General features: G+C 38.3%; 1 protein-coding gene across 9 annotated transcripts in view; it reads left to right on the top strand.

Annotated features, from left to right (window-relative positions):
• The window catches only part of KIF16B (kinesin family member 16B), a 138,566-nt gene that overhangs the window by 84,259 nt on the left and 28,293 nt on the right, over nucleotides 1–26,014 (top strand). For 4 of the 9 annotated variants that reach the window (XM_068675738.1, XM_068675737.1, XM_068675739.1 and 1 more), the window contains one exon: nucleotides 1,202–5,251. In XM_068675738.1, the coding sequence (XP_068531839.1) occupies nucleotides 1,202–2,830 (1,629 nt within the window). In that variant the 3' untranslated portion in view covers nucleotides 2,831–5,251. Of the gene's footprint in view, nucleotides 1–661; nucleotides 5,252–6,859; nucleotides 7,030–13,894; nucleotides 13,985–26,014 lie in introns of those variants that run through there. The other 5 variants (XM_068675742.1, XM_068675740.1, XM_068675741.1 and 2 more) reach the window with 3 other exon arrangements.

Here is a 26,014-nt window from a genome sequence, read left to right as displayed (position 1 = left end):
TAGCAGTAGCACTGGGCAAATTTACCTGAATGTCATGAAGGATTAATACATGCCTTCCTAAACTGAGTTTAGACCCCTCCCACTGTATTCGGTTGCTTAACTTGCTTGAAGTGTTGTTAATTACTTGACTCAGGGAGTAATTCCTAAATAGCCTTATGGATTTAAACCTTAATAGGAGGAGGACTGCAACCCCTCTCATTAGGACTTTTTTTTTTCTTTTGGACTTTTCCACTGTTATTTTTAAACTATCTTGGACTCTTGACATTATCTGTTGCTTGTTTTTGTGCAGTCTTGGATGGTACAGGATTCCTTTTTTGTGCATGTGTGGAAAAATAATAAAGGTCTTATACATTTCTGCACTGTCCTTTGACTTCCCTGTGGTTTTTTTGTTTGTTTTTTTTTGAGTAAAACAGATATAAACCAAGTGAAATGGATACTGTAAAAAGGAAAAGCAGTGGTGGGCTGGGAAGATCAACCATTCCTGAATCAGACCTCAATCTGTTTTGTTTGATTTTTCTCTCTCTAATTTTGGGAGATTATGCAATCGTACAAATTTTGGATGATTGTACAAATGGAATCAAAATCAAATCTGAATTAAAGAAATTTTCAAATCAGAAGACTTTTAAAGACATTTGTTTTCTTCTTTTGACATTTTTAACAGAAAAGTCAGCAGTGGCAGCCACATTATGACTTTCCATTTATTTCTAAAGATGACAAATGTGCTTCTGAGTTGCTTGGAGAAAGCGCAGGAGTAACAGATCATAACAGACAGAAGGAACATACAGAGATGTGGAATTTCTTTCCCAGGCTTGGAAGAATCTCCTCCCCCTTTACATCAGAAAAGGCATTTGAGAAGGAAAGTGGTAATTCAGAACAGGAGAGCTTTGCTTGTCTCTGTGACACTGAAAGTAGTTTAACACACTCTGAAAGTAGTAATACTTTAAAGAGTAAGCACGTTCCTTATCAGAACATTTTATCTACTTCTTTACCAAGTCATGACTTAAATAATGTGGCTTACTCACTCTGCAAGTTTGAAAATTTCAATCATTTTGACAATAAAATAATTACTTCTCAGGATTGTGACAGCTCAAGAGCTGAATCTGATTGTTCCCACTTTCAACAGCTGTCTCCTTTAGGATCCTTAATGTGTGCTAATGAGCAAGCTGGTTTTAACAGCTCATCATGCCTTGTCTTTTCTCAGTCTAACATACACTCTGGAACTTGTAAAGAAAACAGACCATTTAAGACAGAGCAACGGGCAGTGGAAGACCAGTCTAGTAGTTCTCAGCTTCCAAAGGAAAAAAACTCGGATTTGATCTCTTCCACGTCAATAGGTTCTCATTTGGATGTCAGACCAGAACGCGCCTATGGTCTGGGATATGTTTTCAGTAAGCTTTCCTGCCTTTACAAAGATACCAGCAGTCAGCTGCTCAACAGTACCTTGGTTCCTAAACAAATTAAGGAGTTGGGAAGTTTGTGTGACAAAAGCGAGAGATGTGCACAAGCAGTATCATTAATAAAACATCTGCCACTTATAAGAAACTTGCAAGTAGATGTATTCTTCAAGTCTGATATGAATCAAGATGTATCCCACGCTAGTGATGACACCAAAGCTCATACTGAAAATGTGCAGCTTGAATCCCCTGTGCAAGAGAATGTCATGATGTGTGGAAGCACAGGAATCTCGGGTGCCCATGTGAGAAAGCCCACTGGAGGATGTGTATGTGGTTGTAAAAATGAAGAGCTGGAAAATAGTCTTGTGTTAAGACAGACATTTCTGCATTTTTCTGATGTCTTTTTGAAACTCCAGGTCTGTTCTCTGGGAAAAGTGCTTGAATTTATGACCCGTGCCCTACCTCAAATTTGTATTAGTATGGAGGAGTTGAAAGGTATCTATTGGCTCGCTGTTGGCAATTGCAAAAATCCTGATCCAGAACCTGCTTGCTTGCTTTTGTTCAGCTCTGTTTTATATGTTGTTGTTTCATCAGTCAAGGAAAACATCTGTCAGAGTTCCTTGTCAATATTTCATGAGGTTCCAGTCATCGCAATAAGGGAGATTCATGTTGGCTTTGCTGGACAGAGTGTGAATCTTTTTTCTGCTGAAGATGATTTGCTCACAATATTTACTTATAACAAGCACTACACTCAAAGACTTTGCCATGACATAATGAGCATTTTGATTTCTACAACAGAGGATGCTGTTTATTTAAATCATCAGCTCTTGACAGATGATTTGATGCAGATGTCACTTGACTGGACGTCAGAAGTAAATGACTTAGTTCTATCAAACGGAGTACTTTTGACCTGTAAATTCAGAACTATATTAGCTGATCTGGCTTACTTACTCCATGAAAATATGGAAAATATTAAACCTTCATTAGCTGACATTCAAGTAGTGCTGTATGTCACTGTGAAAATAGACTGTGCTAAGCAGAATGTGTATAGATCTCTGGTTCTTACAACTACTCATATAGGTCTCCTAAGGGAAAACAGTAACTTTTATCCTGCACCTAACCTTTTGGATGCTTCATGCCAGCGATCACAATTTGACAGCCTTCGGTTGTACAGTTTGAAGGATATTCGATGTGTAGTTTTGCCAGACAAAGAGAATTTCACAAAAATTGAGCTTGTGTTTTCTAGAAGGAGCAAGGTTGGATCTGATTCAGGAATTGGTTTTTCGAAATACTGTGAAAAAGAAATAAATACTCAAATGACAGTCATCCCATCAATTCTTCAAAGCAGTTTGCATATCCCATCGGAAATCTGGAAATTAACATTCAGTTCAAGTGAAGAAGCCATTTGGCTAATTATGCATCTGACTAGGTGTTGAAATCGAAATACATTTAGATACATTCAAAATAGGAGGCTAATGAATATTGATAAAATACTTTTTTTTTTTTTTTTCCCCCATCAATAGGCAAAAGAGTCCTTTGAGCCTTTAAGGGAATGCCTTAAAGATGTGTACACGCATCTTACCAAAAACCATTATTACTTGATTGCTTACTTTTTGTGTGTTTCTAATATGCTGTATGTACGTTTCCTTGGGAAGGTGAGGAAATTAAATAGTTCTATTTAAAGTGGTATTGGATCAAAACTATAATTACAGCTGTGTCTTCTGATTTCCATTTTGGCTGTTGTTTTTGGCTTCCTCCATCTCCTATCCATCTTAATTAATGTCTTCTCCATTCCTCCTTGATTGCCTTTTCCTTAATCTTTCTGAGTACCTTTGTTTTTTATGCTTCTCATCTGTTTCGTGCCCGTGATCTCAATGCTTCAAAACGTTTGCAATAGATGTCTGAAACATAAGGTGTGTTTAAGCCTGTGGTACATCACTATGTGGTGTTAATAGTAAGGATGTTTATGGCTTTCATTCTTAAAATTTTGGGAAGAACACTATTGGCAATTCTTTTCTGCTTTAGAGTTTCACAGGATTAATATGCTTCTCGATTAAAGTTTGTTGCAAGTGCAAAAGGAGTTGTGTGGCATGTTTTAAGTCACGTAGGCTGAGGCACCAGGGATCAGTAGATGTACCGCCTCTCTTTTCTCTTGGGTTTCCCACCTTTGCCTACAGCCAAGAGAGTGTAGGCTACATGGAAGCAGTGAGTCAACAGCAGTGAGAACAAAAATGGAGAGAACATCCAATACCCTTTTTCAATTTCCACTCCTCACACCCCGCCACCCCACTCTCCTCTTGCAGAGAAACAAGATATGGCTTTTTTGAGTCATTCCTATCTACTTTGTCCAGGCAGTTAACTTGTACTCTCACGAATGGAATGCCTTACAGTCCTATGAAATGAGTGCGTAAGAAAAATGTGATGTTAAAATGATGGAGGTTAGAGAATGTAAGCAGACGTTATGCTTTGGCTTTTTGACCTTTGGTCACACCGTTATAACTACAGTAAGACAGCCATTTCAGGTTTATGATTTGTGTACATGTTTCTCGTGATGTTAAATGGATAGCTAGCAACTGGGGATACTGCCTGAAGGGTGGAGCAAAATTAACCCTAGAATTGTCTCCATATAATGTGTCAGATAACTGGCCTGAATTTCCTCACTTTCTCATGTTTACCGGTGGGGTTGATGATGCTGTGAGACTGCATCTCTTTCTGGCTATTTAATATCACGTACCAAAAAATAATGAAACTACCGAAAATAAATAGAAGATTTCCACTTGTCAAGGCTTGCCTCGAGCTCAGTAAAAAGTTACTCCTAGCTGATGTTCAAAAGATAAATAAGCCATTGTTTCCTATCTTTTGTTTTTTCCCTTGCAATGGGAGCTGAATACCTTTGGATCCTGTTGCTTGAATGTGCCATCTGCCTTGTTGGAGGAAGATGGTCCTTGGCAGAAAAAATGGTGGCATCTAATCTGAAATTCTAAATGCTGTAAACATATTGCCAGGAGAGGTGTAATCTTCTACCAGACAGTTAGACTTCAGTCTCTCTACTAGTAGAAGAATGTTTCCCATTTGTTCTTACCATACATTAAGACATGATAATGTAATTCACTTGATGCTTAAAAGGACATAACTTGCTTTGGAAGGGAAAAGTTGTGTCTGGAAAGATGAAGGGTGGTTTGGATAGCAAGTTGTGTTATGACTAATAAATAAATAATTAAACAAATAAATCACAAACTTTATGCTACCTAAAGCAATTCCAAAGATGAGGGCAAAATGTGTCATTTTACTTTGATGTATAGTTTTTGTTTTTAACAATAAATATATATACACACACACACACAAAAATGTCTCACAGACCGTGGAGTAGACACTTTTTGTTGGAGTGGAACATCACAGCAGCCCACTTAAAGCGTGGCTCCCTTACTCACAGTGTTAAGGCATTTCTTCAGTCTTGCTGAAAGTTAACTTGAAGCATGGCACTGTCTGTGAGGATGGCCTTAAATCGAGGCTGCTAAATGACAGCAATTACTGTAACTAATTGCTTTTCAGATGATGCCCCACATTTTAAAAAATGTTTGTGCATGTTATGTTCCAGATAACATGATTTTCTTCTTTGTTTTGAAATCTAGCTTGCTGGATATTATGCGTTTTTATGAAAAAAAAATGACTTCACTGCAATATCTTTTATTCCACTGTAAATTAAACATAGCATAATGATGGATGTTTATCACTATCAAAGAGTTATTTAATGTATTAGGACATGTTTTTTACAATACATTGTGTTTGAAATTATTCTTCTACTAGCTGTAATAGTTTCCTGAAAATGATTGCCAATAAATTACATGTTGACAGAGGTGGTTTTAAGAGTGACTTTATGGTTTTCTTGTTGTTTTAAAATGGATCATGTTGTTGTCAAGGCAATGAACTCCTCTTTCCCCCAAGGAAGGAAGTGCTTACATTTCTACACCCCATAAAGCTGAGAACTTGAAAAAGCTAGGAACTTGGGGAGAAGTGAAAGAAAAGCAAAATGGAGGGAAGAAAAATTTTGTTATGTAAACAAAGATCATTTAAAACAAACAAACAAACAAAAAAAACAACCTTCAAACCCAACCTTTTTGTTTTAAATATTCAGTAAAGAAGAGTATTTGTGGAAAACAACTTCTAGCTAAAATCAGTTGACTGAAACTAAAACTCCTCTCCTTTGTATTTTCTTTTCCAATACTATTAATGTTATCATTAAGGAAAACGGCAGTTATAATTGACTACTAACAAAATAATGAGATAGCCTGTCTTCTCAATAACCTGATGAGGATTTTAAAAAGTTATCTGTAACAGTACTCAGAGGGGCATCTACCCATGAGTTTCCAACTCTGCCGCTGTTGCTTTCAATAGTATCATGAAGTATAACGTGTGCTTGGTCACTGAGAGTTGCTACAGAGAGGCCAAGCGTCATGAAGCAGAAGCGTGAACCACATTCACATTTCTGGACAGTATTGGTCAAGACTAAAGGATTTTGACCAAGCAGTATGTCTACTTGTCTGTGGTAGTTACTAAACTACTGAAAGTCAATGTTGAGAATACAGTTATGGATGAAGTGATGGATAGCATCGCTAAAAACAAACATGTAGTGTGGCCATAAGTTTAAAGTGATACTGTTTCAATTTTTTTAACTTATATTTGCAATGGTGTTGTTGCTTCTTTAAGTATGGTTAAGGTTTTCACACCAAGACTCAGTTTTTCAATTGAGTTAGTGGATGACATCATAAAGGCAGATTCTACTTTTATTCCCTACAAATGGTTATGCTACTTTTTGGACACTGTCACTGCAAAACGTTGAGCTTTTCAATTGCAAAATTATTTTATTGTTGACAAAACTTCACAATTAGAAATCCTACCTGGCTGTCAGACCAATGTACCTTTGTTACAAACAACTCCTTGTAGCTTTGTTCAGACATTGTAAACTTAGAGCTGAGTTTTCTATTATGAAATTTAAAGGAAATGGTAGGAAACTGTTTTGAGAGTGGATTACTAGGTTATTGTTTAATTGTAAAGTGACTTTGGATTTGTCCAAGATCTTTCTTAATTGCATAGATCCCCTACAGCTTTGCATATTTGAAACAGATTTTTTAATATAAATACATACAAAAAATAAAGGCACGATTCATATACGTATTTTTTCAAAGAGGGTTAATAAGTCTTCTGTTTCCCTTTATTTTTGATATAAAGCTGAAAATGCCTTTTGAAAGAGTAAGCGCTATTGTAAAGGAATTTCACCTCATACTTTTCATGCATAACAAAATGCTAGGGCTTGCTTATAAAAGCAGATCCATTTTGTTTTCAGATAATTCCTTCATTTTCAAAATAGTTTCTGCCACCTTCATACTCTCTTGTCCCAGCTCTTCTGGCTTCGAATGTTTTCTTGTTTTTTAGTGAAGTTTTTTTTTTTCTTCTTCTTTATGTAGTGATTTTGGTTTTCCTTTGTTCTCCCTATTTGGTATGCATATGAAAGCGGATGGTCTGTCGTTCTCTGGGAGCAAATCCAGATGACCTAAAGGACCCAATTAAAATTAGTATTCCGCGCTATGTCCTGTGTGGGCAGGGAAAGGATGAACACTATGAGTTTGAAATAAAGGTAAGTGCTTTTCAGTTGCTTCTCCTTGATGTTTTGTATTTCTACAACAGTAGCGTCGTAGTAACAATAATAACAGAAAAATATGTTTTGTTTAAGGTTCTCTCTGTCCAGTCACTGATGTTCTCTCTGACAACATCACATTTAGCAAAGGTGGAACCAGCAATAGGAAACATGCCTGAGAACCTCCAGATTCCAGAAATCACCTTACTAACCCCAAGGAAACAGATTCCAAATGTGCAATTTTTGTCCTTTGTCTATGTGGCCTCAGTACTGTGAAATATGAGATGAGGGGTTGTGATAAAGGATACATGATACTCTCAAGACAAGTATTTTCTAGATGGGTCAATTGTTCACAGCAAGTTGGTGGTCAGGCTCTTTGGATGGACATTTCCAGGTCTTACTGAGATGTAAGCGGAAGGTACAGAAATTTATTAGACTTGAAATACTTACCTGTAGTAATGAGAGCCTAATTTAAGTATTTTTCACTTATCCACAACAAGAGTTCATTTCTGGCCCTTGGTTGTTCTGATTCTTCATTTACAATAGGTCTCCCTTCTCCAAACTGTTATCTCTTTCCCCTCCATTCTAGTGTCTTTCTCAGCTAATCTTCTGTGCAGAAATGCTGGAAAAAAATGCATATTCATTATGTTTCCTCTGGTACTAAGCCAGTGTTTTTTCAAAGCAAGATGTGAAATCTAATTGGAAATGTGCTCTCAGTGCATGTGGACACGTAGCATAACTGATGTACATGGCATCAGAGACTGAATTGGCAGCCTTCTTCGCTGAATGTACTGCCAGATGCTTCATTAGGTGGTGAAAGTTGGAGTGACCTGCCTTCATACAGTGCAAGGCTGTTTTTGAACTATGCTTATGGTCTCTTTTGCAAAGTCTTTCATTAAGATGGTCAATTTTAGCTCAGTTTATGCTAATTAAATTTTCATCTTGAAACACACTACACTTTTTGTGGATGGAATACTTCCTTCTGCCTTCTGAGTGTTGACTTTGCTGGGGCCAGTGAAAGCCCAGTAGCCATCTGAGATGCTAAGTAAAAATGCATGTGAAACTGCCCCAAGGACTGTTCTAGTTGCCATCTATTTTCAGCAGATAAGGATACTGGAAACTGGATAATGGTTAGTAAAGGTAAAAAAAAAAAATAAAATGTTTTGTCCTTTTAGTAACAATCAGTGGATTTCTTTTCCGAGTACTCTCCATTCATCCCTAAAACCCACAGAAGCACGTGCAAAGTCCTGGGATAGAGGGATAGTTAAAGAATATATGAAGGAAGACTTGAACTTATTTGGAAGGAAAGGTAATGGGGAAAATTTTAAAAGGAACGTGATTCTTAACTAGCAAAGAACAGGATGATGTCCCAAGAACAGGTACAAATGCTTATGAAACTAGGCTTCAGCAGATGCTGGTGTTTTGTTGCCATGAGGAGCAAGACTTGCAGACTGACCTCTCTGAAGGCATGGAATGACCTGATGCAATCCTGTGGCTGAGAGCAGGGTATTTGGAGTGGCTGTTCTCTTCTGTCGTACTCGTCAGTATCATCTTGCTGCTTCTCCTGTGCCATTTCTAGGCTGCCTATGAAAGAAACTGCTGCTTAAATAACTGCTTTGATGAAGTTCAAAGCAAGGGAATGATGACATACAGAGTAGGGAATGGGCTATCACTTTAATAATTGTATTCCATTGCTATCAACTTCCTTAGAGCAATATTTTTATTGCAGCTCCTATGGACCTTAATTTGGCAGTCTCTGGAATATTTCTTACAGATACTCCCTTACACAAATCGATCAGCTGTGTATGCTGCTTTTCATTTGCCTCCAGGTCTACGTCACACTGGGCTGCTTTTGCTGTGGTCAGGATTTGGCTCCAAGCTGCAATCTGCAGAGCATCCACAAACTTTTCTATGTTAAATGTTTTCCCAGCAGAGAAATTTCTGATTTGTCTTTCTACAGGCAGGGAGGAAAGAATGTGTACCTGTTTTGCCCCTTCTTGATGGCTCAGGGTGCAGCGTCAGTTGTTGAAATTATTCCTTATTTTAGTCCTGCTTTACTTTGCTCAAGTTAATTTTCAGGTGATGGCATATTAGATTGTACATCAGTCTGGGGAAGGAGCTGGAGTGGTGTTGATCTCATTCCCTTTGCTGCTATCCAAATGAGCTTTCTTTACCAAGGTTGCTCTTGTTGGGAACATGGGTAGCTGACCCATTTGCACGTAACAGCAGAGTTACCCACCAAAGAATGAAGAGATGGAGTTGCATTGTAAGACAGTCCCCAAACCTTTGAATCCTACATATCTCAGAAGTATTTTTTCATCAGCAGATGTTTCTAATCGTTGTAGATAAATGCTGGCTTATTGCTGTATAGAGAAACAAATCTGAAAAATATTCTATATAAATTTATTGTCAGGACATGAAACAGTATATAAGAGGTGGAAAAGTATATAATATGCTAAAAGAGAGGGAATAAGCTTTACACTTCCTAGCAGCATTGTGGTCAGTTCATAAGTGTTTCAACCCTGATATACTGTCCAAAAATAATTTCAGTGCAGGTGCAGCATCTTGTCCATCTAGACATATATAACCTTTGAGAATGAACCAGCAAGGTGCTGTGTCAATGGATACGTCACATGCCAAGGTATTGAGCAAGGCCCGTGAGAACCTATAGGAGAGAATTTGCAATAGAAGCAAAAACATTCTATATTAGATTTAAGTTAGCACCTTCTTTTACAGCGAGAGAAATCATGGAGCTGTTTATGATCTGCTATTAAATATTCAATATTAATGGTTAAATTTCCAAATAAACTTCCGTTTGGGCAACGGTTTTATATGCAGTCTTTAAAGATGTGCTGAAGCAGTGGTAACTTAATCAGATCTAAACCTAGTTATCGTAGACCTGAATTAGAATACCAGAACCCTGCTCTTATGTTCTCCTCTTCCTCTCATGTTGCTGTGATGCACAGAACATTCAGGCAAGGCCACAGCAGAAACAGCACTTGGGAAGATTTTCTACATTGTAAAGATGGTTGGCATCTGTTTCAGAGAGTACCTCTGGTTAAAGGCAGCACGTTTGGAAGGCAGAAGGAGCAGCAAGGTGGTAGGGAAGGGGGAACCTCCAGCTCGATGACACAAGAAGGTCTCCTGAGGGCAGGTGATGGAAGCCAAGCCAGGAATCAAGCACAGCCCTGTAGGGGTTCCTTTGACAAGAACCAAAGTTCTGTATATATAAGCCTTTTCATTTTTATTCAGCTTTCCCTAGTTGTTGTGACTCCTTTCATTTTCTTTATCCTGTTTGATATTTCATCAAAACTGTCTTTTTCTTGTGTTTTGAAGTCTTTCAGTCATCGTTGATATGTTCTCTACAGAAGATCCAGGCAGACGCACCCCAAAGCAGTATTGTTTTGTTTTCCAGATCCATTCAGCCAAGTGCTGTGGTGGGTCTGCTCAGCGTGTTGGTATTTTTGGACATTGTTTTCTCCTGAGCTTTATGAGCTATTGCAGAATTTTGGAGTAAAGCAGAAGCAGCGCTCATTATTACACAGCTCTTAAAGGAAAAGATGCATGCCCTATGTGGACCTAAATTAGACAAAAACTAAGAAACCAAACCCAACCAACCAACCAAACAAAAAGCCCAGCCTTCCCTCAACGCAATTGAACTGACACATTTAAAGATTGTTCAAAACAAGTTCCAAGAAACAGGTCTGGATAAATTCCTTACTACATTTCAAGTTCTAGATTTTCATATGCTGTATTCATAGATCGCCTAAGTGTCCGGATAAGAATGATTTCAAAATATCTTACAGATACACTCAACTGTGCATATTTTAATTAAGAAAATACTTTAACTACTAGTAAATTACAAACAAAAAGTCAATGGCTATCCAAATTTACTTTACTTGTTACTGTTCACAAGATCTACATTTGTCCCAGTCCCATACGTAGCGAGTTTATATTATCTGTCATACATCTTTATTAAATAGGGGGAAAGGAATCCCAGACCAAACTGGCTGTATCAGCTGTAGGATTAAAAGACAGTGTTCTAGAAATGTTACTGCTGTGTCGTGTGCACTATTGTTTTCCTGTTTATAGGAGTGGAGTTTGGTCCCATCTGTTTTAACAACATTACTGTGGAGCTTTGGGGAATGGTTAAGATTTTGTTCAGCTTTGAAATTCATTTTCCAATAATATCTGTGGTATGGAAGGGGAGAATGGCTAATGGCATCTCACCTGAGTGAAGGGGAAAAAAACATCATTAGCAACAATAAAATTTTGGAGTGTGTTTACTTGCTAGTCTCATACATGAACTGGGAAAGTAAATGAAGAGCACAAAGGGGCCCAAGTCGAGCCAAGCCACCAAACACCCTAGAGAGCCAGCATCAGGTCCTAGGCAGCGCAGATCTGTCTGTGGCTTTGCTGTTTTCCTTCCTGTGCAGCTCTAACAAGTATTCCTGAAGAGATAGTTAAAACAGTTGTATTTATTAGCTTCCCTTAAGAAGTTTAATAAAATTGGCTGCAGGCAGTTGGATAAATTCGACACTGCCCCATCGCCTAGACATCTGTCATGCACACACGACTTCGCTGGCAAGCTGACGTATCTGCCCTTCCCCAGGCTTTGCAGCTGGAAGAGTCCTGGATGTGTTGTGCTAGACTGCTCCCCTAAAGGCACGCTTCTGGGAGAGCTCTAGGGAAAAAAGAGGTCACTTCTGCATCGAGACTGTACAAATGAAATCCATCACAGCAGAATTTCACAATTCAGTTGGCAATACAGAATTAAAGCAAAGCAGAAATAATGAGTCGCATCTTTATTTTATGATTATCCATTGCATGCTAATGTTTACTCAAACATTTAAGTCACAAAGCGCTTTACTGAGTTCTGAGTAATTACTCAGAACAAAATGGTTAATAGGTTAATCAAGATCAGCCTAGCATGCATATTCCTGAATCGCTACTCTGTTTGTAGTTAAACCTGCCTATGCATGTTAAATCCATTCACTTGATTTGTAAGGCTTGAGACATTGCTAACAGTCTATTGAGGGAGGGAAACTGCATGATTTTTTTTTATGAGGGAATATAGACCATCATACAGACATCCTAGTAGCAGTCAAGTTTATTGGTGACATGAAAGATGAATTTCATCAGAAATAACGAATTTGCTTTGAGGAGATAGGCTAGAAACACATATGCTTTAGAACAGAGTAGTTCAGTTGGAAGGGACCTTCCAAGATCATGTAGTCCAACTGCTATCTGTAAAAAGTACATATTTGTGAAAAGTAAGTGTATATTTTGAAAAGTCCAGTTTTGTTTGCGTATCTTTGTAGCTAAAAATTGGAAAACACAACAAAAACTGGTTGCTGATGTCATATGACAAAATATGTTTTGGTTTCCAAAGCACTTCTCCCAGTTTCACTGTTCTGTATGCCCCAACAAGGGCAGAGGAGATGGGGAAGGGTGTACGAGAAATCAGCTTGTTGAAAGCCTGAGTTAGCAGCTGGCAGCAATGTTTCTTGGTTGCTGGCTTCCTCTGGCTTTCTTGTCCCGCTTTCATTTTATCCTACTCAGTTTTCCTGGTCCATTCCTGTTTTCCATAACCCTGTAACTCCGTGGTATGCTCAGCAGTGAGGGAGCTGCCTGTTCGTTTTAGGAGCCCCTTTATTATTAAAAGCCAAGCACACGGCTTTGTAAAATGCGTGTTATGAACATACTTATTTTTGATCACACGCAAGATCATTGCTAGACAGAGGCCCATTGGATTTAAAACAAATACAAACAACAACAACAAAAAAAACACCACAACAAGAAGAAGACCCAGTACACAGGTGTAGGCAATGCCAGCTGTTTTTCTCCAGCAATGCTAGTCGGTGTAGAAAAATGCCCACCTCTCCCTCTAGCATCGTTTTGTGATAGCCTTGGATCATCAGAGCTACGGAAGGACTTTGTTGTAAAATCAAAGGCCCCAGTCATACCACTTTTATGACCCACATAGAGATTTCTTTCATCACACCTAATTTCAGGCAGTGAAAAAAAAATTCTTTTACTGAAATTTTTATTTTGCTTTTGCAGTTCCAGTGAGGTTTTGGTATATAAGTGGTGGCAAATGTGGGTAGTTGGAGTGCTTTCCTCTTTGCTCCTGTTGCTTTTTCACAGGAACATTTCTGTTAATTTTAATGAATTTTCCTCTGTAAATGGGGTTTTCATCAACATACTGATGACACAGGCCCAGAGTATTTTAAAGGAATATCTTCTACTGAAAACCTATATAAATATGAATATATATAAACCTACATATAGGTTTATATATATTCATATTTATATGTTTATATATATATATAAAAAATATATTTACCATGCAAATTGGAACGACGTTCTACATGGCAATGAACTGTGTGTATGAGAAACGTATTTAATATATTTGTGTGTATCTCTACATACATGTATACATGCGTGTATGAGAATATAGGAGTTCATATGAAGGGAACGTACAGGGAGGCTACACTACACTCATGATGGGTGATATTCATTAGTGGAACACCCACTGATTGTAATGCTGTGAGTGTCATAACTGTACCAAGGAGTGATTGGGGATATTTTAATGTGTTTACAGGCTTGTCAAACCACTCTGGAATGTGGAATACGTGTGTTCAGTTTTTTAATTTGCAATCGGTTATCCTGATTTTAAAAACAACAAAACAAAAACCTCTGTCAGTGTAATAACAAAAAAGAAGTAAACCTATAAAAGCCTACGGAATTTAAGGAAACTAAAATTACCCACTTTGATCTGATAACCTTGTATACTGCACACCGTTTTGTGTAGTATGTTGTGTAGTTTTACTTCTGTTTTTTCTTTTTATATTATCTGATACAGATAACAGTCCTGGATGAGACGTGGACAGTATTCAGGCGATACAGTCGTTTTCGGGAAATGCATAAAACTTTGAAGTTGAAGTACCCAGAGGTAAGTCGTAGTAATTGTCCTTTTGCAGGAAAGGCTGGAGATGGAGATGGGCAGCAGAGGGGAGTAGGGTTGGTTGGCTGTTTTTTGTTTTTTGAAAGATTCTTACACAAAAATATTATTCTTAGCCATATACTTCTAGTAAGATTGGCAAGCCCTTTGGTAGTTTGAACCTCCAAGGCTGCTAGAGCAAGGATGGATTGTTGCACGCTGTTGCTACAGTGAAAACTGCAACTAAATGTGCTGCCTCTAACCATTAATTCCCTTTACTGCTGACTGGCGTCGTTCCCTGGAGGTTGCTGTTTTGTTCATTGCAAAATACTTGCAGTCATATCATGTCATCCTGACAACTCCTCATTTAAAAGAAGTGCGTTGTTCCACAGATACCCTTTTGTAATAGTGGCTTCCAGGTTTCTGCAAAATGGAAAATTGATCTTTCTGACCACCTCTGAGACTTTGAGCATTCAGGATATGAGGAGCTGTGCCTGACAGAGCCTTAGTTCATTGGAGTGAGCATTTGTAGAATTACGGTTCTTGGTTTCCACATCTAGCTTTTAATTATTCATACTTTGTTTCCTTTCTCCTTGTTCCATTGGATATTAGAAGAAATAAATCATTCAAGTGAGCGAAGTGATCCTGATTTGAGAGTTGTCAAAAGTAAAGAAGCCTGGGCTGTGTGTTCAAATGCTATATAGTAATGCATTAATGTTTGAGAGAGCACAATTCAATAGTGTGTGAAGGCTTTCTTGGTCTACCCTAATGTAATTTTAAGCTAAAAACTAATTAAGCATGGGAAGACCTTGAGGTTTAAAGAGTAAAGTATCCAGAATCTGTGTCTTGTGGAGATTCAGAAACTGAAGATCATTTTAATTCCAAAAAAGAACGAAAACCAGAATTTGAAACTACCACACGCCAAGTATCTGAAGAAATGTAAACCTAAGGAAAAGAAAATTACAGTCATCTTTTCTGATTGTCAGGAAGTTTTAAAAGGGCAAAATGAATTATGAAGAGAAAATTGAAACATTCTTTTTCTACAAAAGCTTTTAAGAATATTATTTGTGAATGAACATCACAGTGATATTTTTGATCCAAGTAAGTTGCTGTTTCCTCTTGGATGTCAGAGATCTAGGATTTACTCTAATATCCTAGCTCCTGAAAAGATGGCTAGACAGTCATGCAGGTGAAACAGAAAAAGGTTACCTATATCCCTCTGCAGACTGAGCTTCCCCATTTAGGAAAATGTGTTCAAGTAGTCTTTTTCAGAGTCATGACAGTACATTGAGGAACAATTGTATTTGACTTTTTCAATTATGTCAGAGGGAGATCAACTTCATTGCAGCATGTAGTAATCAGATTCAGGAGGAATCCGATGTTCTTAAAGCTTCTATTAAAATGTCCTTTGTGCTGCAGCATGTTATTGTCAGCTTTTTGAATTAAGCGTTTGTGACTCACAGGCTGAAAAAAGTCAGGCTTTTTGGTGTTACAGCGGGGAGGTTTTTTTGTTTTATTTTTTTCTGAAGAAGCATAATAATTTAGGAGTGGTATTAGGAGGTCAGAAAAAAAGGCGGTAACGCCTTCTGCAGGTATCTTACCAGCTTTGAGCAAGAGGCATAGGGGCCCTGGTGTTATATTATATCCGTGCATCTCCTGAGAACAATTACAGGTAAATCTTTCCCAAATATGGAGAATATATGCTTGAAATAATTGTTTTTTATTATTTTTTGCTTCTTCACTCTGTGTGCCGTCATGCTGGCAATCTCAGTCTATTTCCCATTTTAGTGTGCTAATTTCTTTCTTATTGGCTTTTTTGTGTTGCCATCTATCTGGTCTTAGGTAAATTCATTGAGATTTACATCACCTACATTAACAGAATTATTGGTTTAACTATACAGATGATTAAATTTCTAATTTCCATGTAGGAGATGTATTATAGTGTGTTTTACCGAGTTATCTGTTCTGTTCTCAACAGTTTCTGTGTAAGTCAGAGCAAATACCAAGCCTTACAAGTTTGTCAGTATACCTTTTGCTAAAATATGGTGCTCTTTGAAGAAGCACATTAATGTGCTTTGGCTTCTAATGCGCATGACATAAATGTTTGCTTTGTTACTTTCTGAAACAACAGATCTGTGGCTTTATTAGCATCTTCTTCCAGTTTTTATTTAGCCTCCACTTTAAAACAGAGTCGGGTAAATTATCAGTCAGGTTCAATATGCATATCTTTGCTAAGTATAAAGCATTCTAAAGTTCAAGAGAAGAGAGGTAAGTGTTTGATCGTGTCATCTACTGCGTTTGTGGTAGTTTTCTCCCTGTCACTGAAGTACCTGTTCTGGAAACCCCGTTCCCTGCAACACTGATGTTGTCTTCTCTGTTTTATACAGTACAGGCTGCTGTGTTGTGTCCACTTCTGCTTTGAGACTTTGAGGCCCCACAAATAAATGGCAAGTTTGTGGGCAGAAGAAACCTCACTAATACACAGCTGGTTTCTTCTGCTCATCAGCATTTCCACAAACGATGGGTGCCTTTGTTTGTTGGAGGGGACAAGCACATTGTGACGGATGAAACTTATAATGTTGTGCACTGGAGTAAACACTTGGTGTTTGTTTTCTTTGAAGGAATTTCATTATCAATGTTACACATGTGAATGATTGATGGCTTCCATATTTTTACCTTTTTAAAATAGTCTTTATGGTAATTTTGGATTGGTTTTGCAAAGTGAGTAGGAGTTTGGTTTGTTTGGCAAATTGAAAGTCATCTGTCTCCTGCTGATTTGTCAGTGACTTAATTTGGCATTCATTATGACACTAAAATACGTTTTAATACCAAACTTGGCAAAGTTGCATTTGTAGTTTCTATATTTTGTTCCAAAGAAATTTGGTTCTTAAAAGCAGTATTATCAGAAGCCATCAGAGATGTGTTTTATTTTGCATCGCTCACCTTCCAACTCTAAATTAATATTTATAATGAACAGGGAAAATATGGTGGATGGTGCTTAATATATGAGTGTCCTGCTTTTAGAAGTGAACTTTACATCTCATTAGCTGCTCGGCTGTGAGTTACTACATCAGTATTTTAATAATTTGCTGATCTCGCGTTTCATGTTGCTGTCACTGAATTCCCAAAGGAATGCATTGGAAAACTGATTTATTGGGAAGGCTTAAAAAAAAATGTCTATCTTTTCAGAGGCAGCAACTGTCTGTCTTCCAGTCTCAAAATATATTATATTTTATATGCCTGCACATTCCTTGTTATGTAAATAACTGGGTGGTGAGAGCTGTGTATCTAACTGAAATGTGTCACGTGCAAATTCTGAAAGACTGAGGAAGCTGAAGTAGGGTGAGATTGTGCCAGAGGCAGATAAATACCAGCATGTTAACAGTGTTTGTTTGTTTGTTTATTTATTTATTTTAGGCCTACACAATTGCCATTTACCCAGCTACACTCCTCATTTGTTAATGACATTCTGATTATATTTTGAAATTTAATTAAGATCATACCTTGGTTTTCAGTTGCAGTGGTCTGTGTAATTAATGTACTTTTTGTTTGTCATCACTCAGAAACAGGAGTGAATGGGCTCTTTAATTGAGATGTGAGAACTTTCAGTGTAAGATTCTCTTTTTTTCCTTCGTCATCTTTTCTTAGAGGTTCGCAGTTTTGAATTGTACTGGATTGCTGGTTGCTACAGAAAACTTTTCCTTCCTGATCCCTGCCTTGATGAGGGGGATGCTCTCTCCTCTCTCTGCTAGTTATTCAAGTTTGAGTGTTGTAAATCTGTGATGGTCAGTGTTCCCCGTTTCTCATCGCTTTCTTGTCACTTCTTTCTTTTCAAAGGACAGCAGAGGAACAATCGACTATTTATCATTCCTTACCTGAATCCAGGGTTGGTGAAGGGCTCATGCATGTGTGGGTCCCTTGTTCCCACCTCCATCTGTGTGGAGGAGCCATGGTTCGTGGGGCTTTCAGTGTTGGCTTTGCTTACAGTTTCCCATCACTCTTCTCTAAATTTTTCACGTGCGTAGAAGTCTCTAAATGCTGTTACGGGAAGCACCTAGTATCAAGACGTTATACGCTTAATGATGAGTCTCTGTCTTAAAATATTAGTAAATCCATGAAGAGATTGCCAAAGAGCAGTTAAAATGTATATTTGCATTTACAGGTTCATTCATGAAGATAAGGATGTGTGTCGGCAAGATTTCTGAAGTGCTAAAGCTGTTGACTTCTAGCCCATTGAACAGAATGTAATAATTTCTGTATCTGTATATGATGTATGGAGGTCTGACTATAAATACATTTTCACATCTTTCACTGTCGAAAGCACAAAAAGACTGGTTATGATTTTTGAAGAATTGTAGATCATAATTGAGCCAGCTTCCCTTCCACTAGTCTGCTTTTTGTCATGTTCCATGACCAAATGGATGTATAATATCCACATCCAAAGCAGCAGCAATGTCTACCTAAGCTTAAATCTTCGATCCAAAGTTGCCACCTGACCTGGGTCTCCCCATACGCTGTTCCCAGCCAGGGGCATGAGTGTGCGAGATAGATTGCAGTAACACATAGTGTGAATCTTGAAGTTGGGATTGCAGGCAGCTGTGGGAACGTTGCTTGGATGGTCGGGTTTTTCAGGAACATTACATATGGGACAGTAAAGATTGTATTTTATAGCCATTAGGTCAACATGCTGTCTGTCTGGTTTCAATTTTTCAGTCTAGATGTCTGGAGGAAAGGCTGGTATCGGTAGTGTCAATGAGAGCCATATGTCTTCTTTTTACTTCTGAAGAGAATATCCTCTGCTAATCAGAGATCTGTGTAGCAGAATTTAACTCTGTTGGAGCAGACTCAATTGTTGGTGTTAATAGACTCTTGCTTTGCATAAGAATTGCATGAAACTCGAAGAGCAGAAAGTACTTCTCAAGTTTGTCAGAAATGGTATGTGAAAGTTTTAAAATATATATTGAATTCAAATTATTTGTTGCAAGCTTTTAAAATATTTTAAATACTTCAGGTTTTTGAAAGTCCGAAGTAGTTTGCCTTTTTTACTAAAAATACTTTTTTATTTCAAAGTTGATGTAAGAAATGTTTTGTATCTCAGTGAATCCAGTTCCTATTTCATCCAGCCATGCTGCCTGCAATGACCCAACTTTATGTAGGTGCACGTTATTAAGATACAACACCATTTTTCTAATCCTTTCTCAAGTTCTCTACTCTCACTTATTATTGGGAGTAATTCTGCCCTTTAGTAATGACTGAAGAGTCATGAACTATTTATTTAGCCGTCACGGACTGATCTCACGGTCCTTTCCTTTTGCCTCCATTCTCCTCTTTTGGATGACCACCAGAGAAGGAAAAGATCTTCATTTACTTTTTAAGCGGTCCATTCCTCTGTTGCTCTTGATAAGTAAGAAGTGGAAGAAATCTTCAACATGAAATGCCAGCACAGTTAATGAGAAGGGAATGAATATGAAGTGAAGCCACTGATTTTTGATAATCACAGGTTTGGAGATTATCAAAAGGGTCACTGACAGATAAATACAACTTTTTGGTAACTTCCAAGACATGGTTAGTGGAGATTTAGTTTGTTAATTTTGTTGTTGTTCTTCTGATAGTTATAAAGTAATTGGGAGAGCTCTGTGTATTTGTGTAATAGTTTAAAGAAAAAAAATCTTGTCTGAGATGCAGAATTCTCCCAGCTAAGAAAGAACACAATTAGGGAAGTTAAACCCCGACCAGCACTAGGTCGACGTACCTTGTGCAGAGCAGTTAGGGCAGCTTTTCAGCTGCGATCTTAGCTTTCTGACTGCTTCCACTTTCTGACTTGTAACTGTGCAGCTGTAGCGTTTCATTAAACGTAAAACTGTGTTAATCTCCTGGGATTACTTCAAAAGGGAAAAGGATGAGGAAGCAATAACTTTGAGGCACTTGGTTTGCGGGGCTGCTGAGCCAGTTGCTATGTAACTGGTGAGTTTCTGGAGCTTAGGAGCTGCTTTGGCAGCAGAAGACAAAAGCTTGTTGCATCACAGCTGGTCTGCCAGAAGCTCTGCTGGTTTTACCACTGGATTTTGTCATTTACTGGTGCGTCAGTAATGGTATACTTAATTAATATATAAGATTTAGGTCGTACATATGTATCGAATGCAAAATTCTCGATGCCTTTATTGTAGGAAATGGAAAGGACCGTGGCTGTAAAAAACTAAAAACTTCTAAGACAATATTTAAAATGAATTTGTTCTGAAATCTTCAATGCTTATGCCGAAGGCTCGATCCTGCTGTGACCAAAGTCCCAATCCTTTCACAAGTTCAGTGATTGCTGAGACTGATGTTTAGAAACTTGTGAACAAGAAGCAAGTTAAAATCACAGGTTTATATATGCTCTAGAGAGCAGGGTGTAGCATACAGTAATGAACATGATGGTAGAAATCTTGCTGCAAATGTTATCTCGTTATTTTAAAAAGTCTGTTTTTGCCTATGTGTGGATTCTTAATTCAGGTTCTTTCAGTTTCTACCAGCTCCATGTCTCTTAGCAAGCATAGTATCTAACAATATTTTAAGATTTATTTTGCATTTGAAAATTTGACCCATTGAAAAAATGAACTTGTTGATGCTTTGTTGCTTGACTGAACAGATGCTTCTGGATACTAACCATCAATCTTGAAATTACTTTTTTTTTTTTTTTTTAATAATTAAGAGTATGTACTGTAGGTTTTTATTTATGCAGTGGAAATGTAATAACAATGGAATGACAACGCAAAAATGTAATAAAATAGTAGTAAATCTAACATGCTAATGCTAGGACAAACACCGAGCATGTATAAACAGTCTAAAAGTTGTTTTTGTCTTTTTTTAGAGAACTGGATATTTGAGCACAGGTTAACATGCAAATTGTTTGCAACACTTACGTACCTGTAAATAGCGAGTGCCGTGATAATCACAGAATCACAGAATTTCTAGGTTGGAAGAGACCTCAAGATCATCGAGTCCGACCTCTGACCTAACGCTAACCTGTCCTCCACTAAACCATATCCCTAAGCTCTACATCTAAATGTCTTTTAAAGACCTCCAGGGATGGTGACTGCACCACTTCCCTGGGCAGCGCATTCCAATGCCTAACAATAATAATAATAATAACAATAATAACACATCTGGCAGAATTATATGTGTATAGGAAAGCATATGGAAAATAGTTTTTGAAAAACAGACCAAGTATTGGCAGACCTTATTTCTTGCTTTCTCTCCCAGGACTTTGCTCTCCACGGTAATGTATCTTTCCATAAATATTGAACAAAAAATATAGTAGTAATCTTTAGAATCCATATCTGTATGTAAACCTTATAATACTATTATACAAGCATGTGATTATAGCCTTCACCTTTATTCAGTACAAATTACAGTAATTATGGTATAGATAATTTTAGATTTTAGCATTTATATTCTTGTCACCTCTAACAGCCAGGAAGTACAAACACAGGAAGCGTATTTTGTCACATACACTTTTTCAGCTCACATTGCTAATTACATAATGTTCAGAGAATGGTGAGAGCCTGTAGGTCTGTATACATAGTGCTGCCATGTCAGCCTTAGCTTGCCATTAGCTACAGAAGTAACTGAAGTGGTAGATCCCTAAATGCTTCGTCTGGCCTTTCTTTCCGTAGCGTGAGACTTTCTGCTGCTGCTGTTTTCAAAAGAATTTTTAGCACTTTGCTTGGTATGTCAGTCTGCAAATGTATATGAACAGGAGAATTTGTTCCCATAAATAAAGTGTAAAAACCATCCCTGCTAACCACATCATATAGTTCATTGCAGGTTCGAATGTAGAGAAGTGTATTTATTTCATGTGGCCTGTCTGAATTCATAGTTGCCAACTAGGACACGAGCATCTGAGGCACAGTGAAACCACTGGCATAGTCGCTTCCAGCATACTGTACAATTCCCTATTAATTTCCAGTGGGAAAATTAATTCAGTGTCTGAATTTTGCATCATAAAACTGAATTTGAATGTTTAAGAGCCTTGCGAAAGCCTGGCTTTGGGATTCATTCGCAATAATTGTTGTTTGGTATGCTAGGTTTGTGCAGCAAAGTTTTCTTGGGTTGGCAGAGGCAATTCTGCAGAGTAGTTAGAGTAGTTTCTCTCAATTCCTCCTCCTATTTCCACCTTCCCTGCTGTGGTTTGGTCAATGACAACCTTTTTACCTTTTTTTTTTTTTTTTTTTGATTTTTTGGTCTGTCCTGAACAGCTAATGAAACCTGTGAGTTTCTAAACAGTTCCGTGGGAAAATGCCATTGGCTTTATAGGTCTCCGGATAAATTCAGCACAAGACAAGGTTAACCTGCAGGCAGAAATCGAATGCCAGGTTTCACTGATTGTGCTGTGCACAAGTCTTATATGTTAACAAGGCAGAAATTGAAAAAAGAAGAGTTTGAAAGGGGTGAGTCCTTCGTCTCATAATTCATGAAGCATTTGACGGGATAATTGCTTTGATTATTTGATAATCTGATTTTCAAAGCTCTGCTCAATTATCTAGTAAATCTGCATAGTATTGAAATACTCATTTTGTTTTACCAATTTCGGATGGATAATAGCTGTCTGTAAGAGGGGCATGCCTCTGAGAAGAACAATTCCTCGACAATTTAACTAGAGTTTTACTGGCTCACTAAGATTCGGCACTTCTTAGCTGCTCCTGAGTGTCTGTAGGCACTGGGAATGCTGCAACCTAATGCTGCAACCCTGTCTTTCTGTTTTCTTCGTGCTTAGTGAAAGGCAGAGAGGAGGATTGGACTTATGGCTGTTCTTTTCTCTTTTTAAATAATTGCCTTGCTTTGGAAGACATTAAGACTTGTGCTCCATTAATCATTAGCTGTTATTGACAGTCTCGCTGTCTTCTAACAGCTTTGTGAAGAACAACGTGTTCTCGGTGTGTTGGTCAGGGATACGCTGCTAGATTAAGCAGACTTTTCAAGAATCCTTCTGGTTTCAGTTGATTTAGGATATGACTCAACTGTAACTCCAGTTTTTGTGAACATACCCAGGCTACTTCCAACCAGTAGTGTAGATAGTAGCAAAACCTGGCTGCTTCCAGCTATGCTGCCAGTTGCATTTTTTCCTTTAGATGTATAGATGGTATTGGTGACATAGCTGGAGGCACAAAGTTATTAGGATAATTTTAATTCACCTGGAGGTTTCTCTTGAGGTTCGCATGACAGGGTTTGGGCAGGATGTTAAAGGATTGTCCTCTGTTCATGTGGAACCTCAGGGACGAGGAACAGGCTGATATAGGTTGCAGGTGCTGCTGCATACTAAGAATATTTAGATGTTTCTTTTGATTTTGCTGTATTAAGCAAATGAGTGAGTTGTTGTCTAAATGAGATTAAGGTACAGGTGATTTAACTGGTGGAGGTGCCATTCAGATAGGGCTGAAGTAGTCTGAAGGAAGGAAATGCTCTTGAAAAACCATTTTCTGCCCCTGTATTTGACAACAACAGATGTTGGGTGTTCTAACATAAGCTTATGGCTTACAGTTTATCCAGCTGCTCTTGGAGAGTTGAAGAAGAGGTGTATTTTGTGCTGAGATATTGACTTACTGTCCCAGCTTTTGGGTTATAAAGATTAAAATGAAGCATGGTTCCTTGCTTCCATAGCCTAGATAATTACGAACTAATTGCACATTTTAGCATTGGCTCCCGTATTTGCCTTTGCTATAGAGATGAATGCCTTAAAATTACCACTTGAAAGCGCCTACTGCGGGTCCTCTACCCTGACTGTCCCACTGGAGGGTCCTACACACCTGCCAGAGAGCCACAAGATCGGGGCTAATCCACAAGGGAAGGCAAGCCAGGAGCTTGGGGTGGCTGCGGCACAGTGCCCAGGGGCAGTCTAGCAGGACTCAAGCAGAAAGCTTACAGGAGTGTCGGCCGTCATCCAGCAGGAGCAGGGATGCATCCCCCTTCTTACCATACAGTGCTTTAGGCTGAAAAGTTAAAGGGTGAATTGCTTGCCATAAGAGGCACTTCTTACCTCAGGGTCTTTTGTAAATATTAGTTTATCGTGTTCCGCTAATGAGGTTTCAGATTTGCTGTGGTGAAAATAGTGTTCTGTTTCTTATTTAGAAATGAGTTGGCTTTGGAAGAAAGGAAGAAACCAAATTTCTTGGCCCTGCATGGCCAGTAATACCATTTGTTTCTACATGAGCGACCTTGGGTTGTGTGTCCACAAGGAGATCTTCCTGTAAGCCTCTTGGGACGCTTTCTTGATTGCTGCAAAGTAAATACATAAAAAATAATAATAATGATAACCTGGAAGGGTCTTTTACCATCTGTCTGTGCGACACAGAGCATAAAGAAGGCTCCGTCTTACAAGAGAGTATTTTCTATCCCACTACAGAGCCCAAAGCAAGAAAACCCAAGCAGTAAAATTTATTAGACATCCCTGCATGACAAAAATCAATAAAATACAATCTCTTGTGGTTTAATATGAAAATATACCTAAAGAAGCAGTAGCTTTCAAGAAAAATATCGAGCTGGAGATACAGAATTGAAAATGTCAAGGAGAAGAAAAGTAAAGGTAGAGGATGCAGTCTGGTTCACTATAGGGCTAATTTCAGAACCAGAGCCAGAAGTAATAGTGCAAAGGGCGAACTGTGTGGTCTCCTTTAAAAGACAAATGCCATTATGCGGATGTCTGTGATGCAAGTGCCAGTGGGATGAAAAAGCACACCTTTCTGTGGGTTCAGAGCTTTGGGAGCCAATGCTAAAATGTGCAATTAGCTCGTAATTATCTATAAATGGCTGTGAAGCTGTGAATGATAAAAGGAATCAGAGCTACGTTTCTGGCCAGTCTCTTCTGAACTGAAGCTATTATTTTCTGTCATACTCAGTTCTAGGTACTGTTGGCATTAATGATACTTTAATGACTTGTGGTGTACAGCGCTGTTGGCAATGCCGAGCTGAGGTTGAGTGTAGACTGTATTTTTTATGAAATACTTTAATTTTTTTTCAGTCTTCATCTTAACATTGCATGTCCTAGTCTTATTATGCATTTTTTTCTGGGAGAAAAAAAAAAAAAAGCTACAGCAGTGATTTAGCAATATTTTAAATCCTTAAATTATTTGCTGCACTTTAAGTTCTAGCTCCAATTTGACTTTTTTTGAATTGGAGTTTATAGCAATACACTTCTAAGGTCAGCCCAATTTTTGACTAAGTACCAAAGTTGTTATTAATAGGAATTGCAAACTACTGTATTTCAGGGGGTTATTTACGTATCTGGAGCAGCATAATTTCCATTCTGATTGTATTTTAGGTGCTGTAACTCTTTGTAAGTATGTTGAAAAAAACAAAACAAAACAAAACAAAAACACAACAACTTTACGGTCTTGTACCTTGCCCGGTCTTGTACCCCTGTACTCCAGGGTTACTGAAACCTGTGTAGGTGCAGCAGCAGCATTTGGAGTGCCTGTAGGTGTAGGTGTAGGGCCTGCTGGGGACACAAATACCAATCTTGTAGAAATCAGCTGACAGACAGTAACTGGGAAGTTGCTGACGTGTCTCAGCGCCGAATATATGCGATAGTTAGACATATCCCCACTTCGAACCATCCTCCCCCCCCCCCCCCCCCTTCCCATAATAATGATGCTGACTTCAGTATCGTGGCATTTTAGTCAAGTGTGTCTCGGAGCTTTTGCATGTGTAGGGTGTGTGAGGATCTCGCTTTGTCAGCATTTCTCATCAAGTGTGCGATGAATAAATTGTGGTATGCTTGGGAACAAATATACGTCCTCGGTCACCTCCGTGACACTGGGATCTCAAGAGGGTAATGAAACAGAGAGTAGCAGTGGTCTTTGTGGTCCCCATAGCTGCTTTTTCAAAATCCTTTGAAAGCAGCCCCCTAAAAATGTATCTCCTGAGCTTATTGCATTTAGTTATCAGTCATTTTAAGCTTCACCTAGTGACAACGCTGATAGCAGGGGAAAATCCCTAATTTGTATGAGGTTTACGGCTTGTTTTTAATCCTGTGATAAAGCAGCTAGCTTTATGGTGTCTGTAAGA

The sequence above is a fragment of the Anas acuta genome, chromosome 3 (assembly GCF_963932015.1).
Source record: "Anas acuta chromosome 3, bAnaAcu1.1, whole genome shotgun sequence".
Classification (NCBI taxonomy): Eukaryota; Metazoa; Chordata; class Aves; order Anseriformes; family Anatidae; genus Anas; species Anas acuta.
The sequence above is the reverse complement of the archived record's forward strand: the minus strand, read 5'-3'. Positions and strand labels throughout refer to the sequence as shown.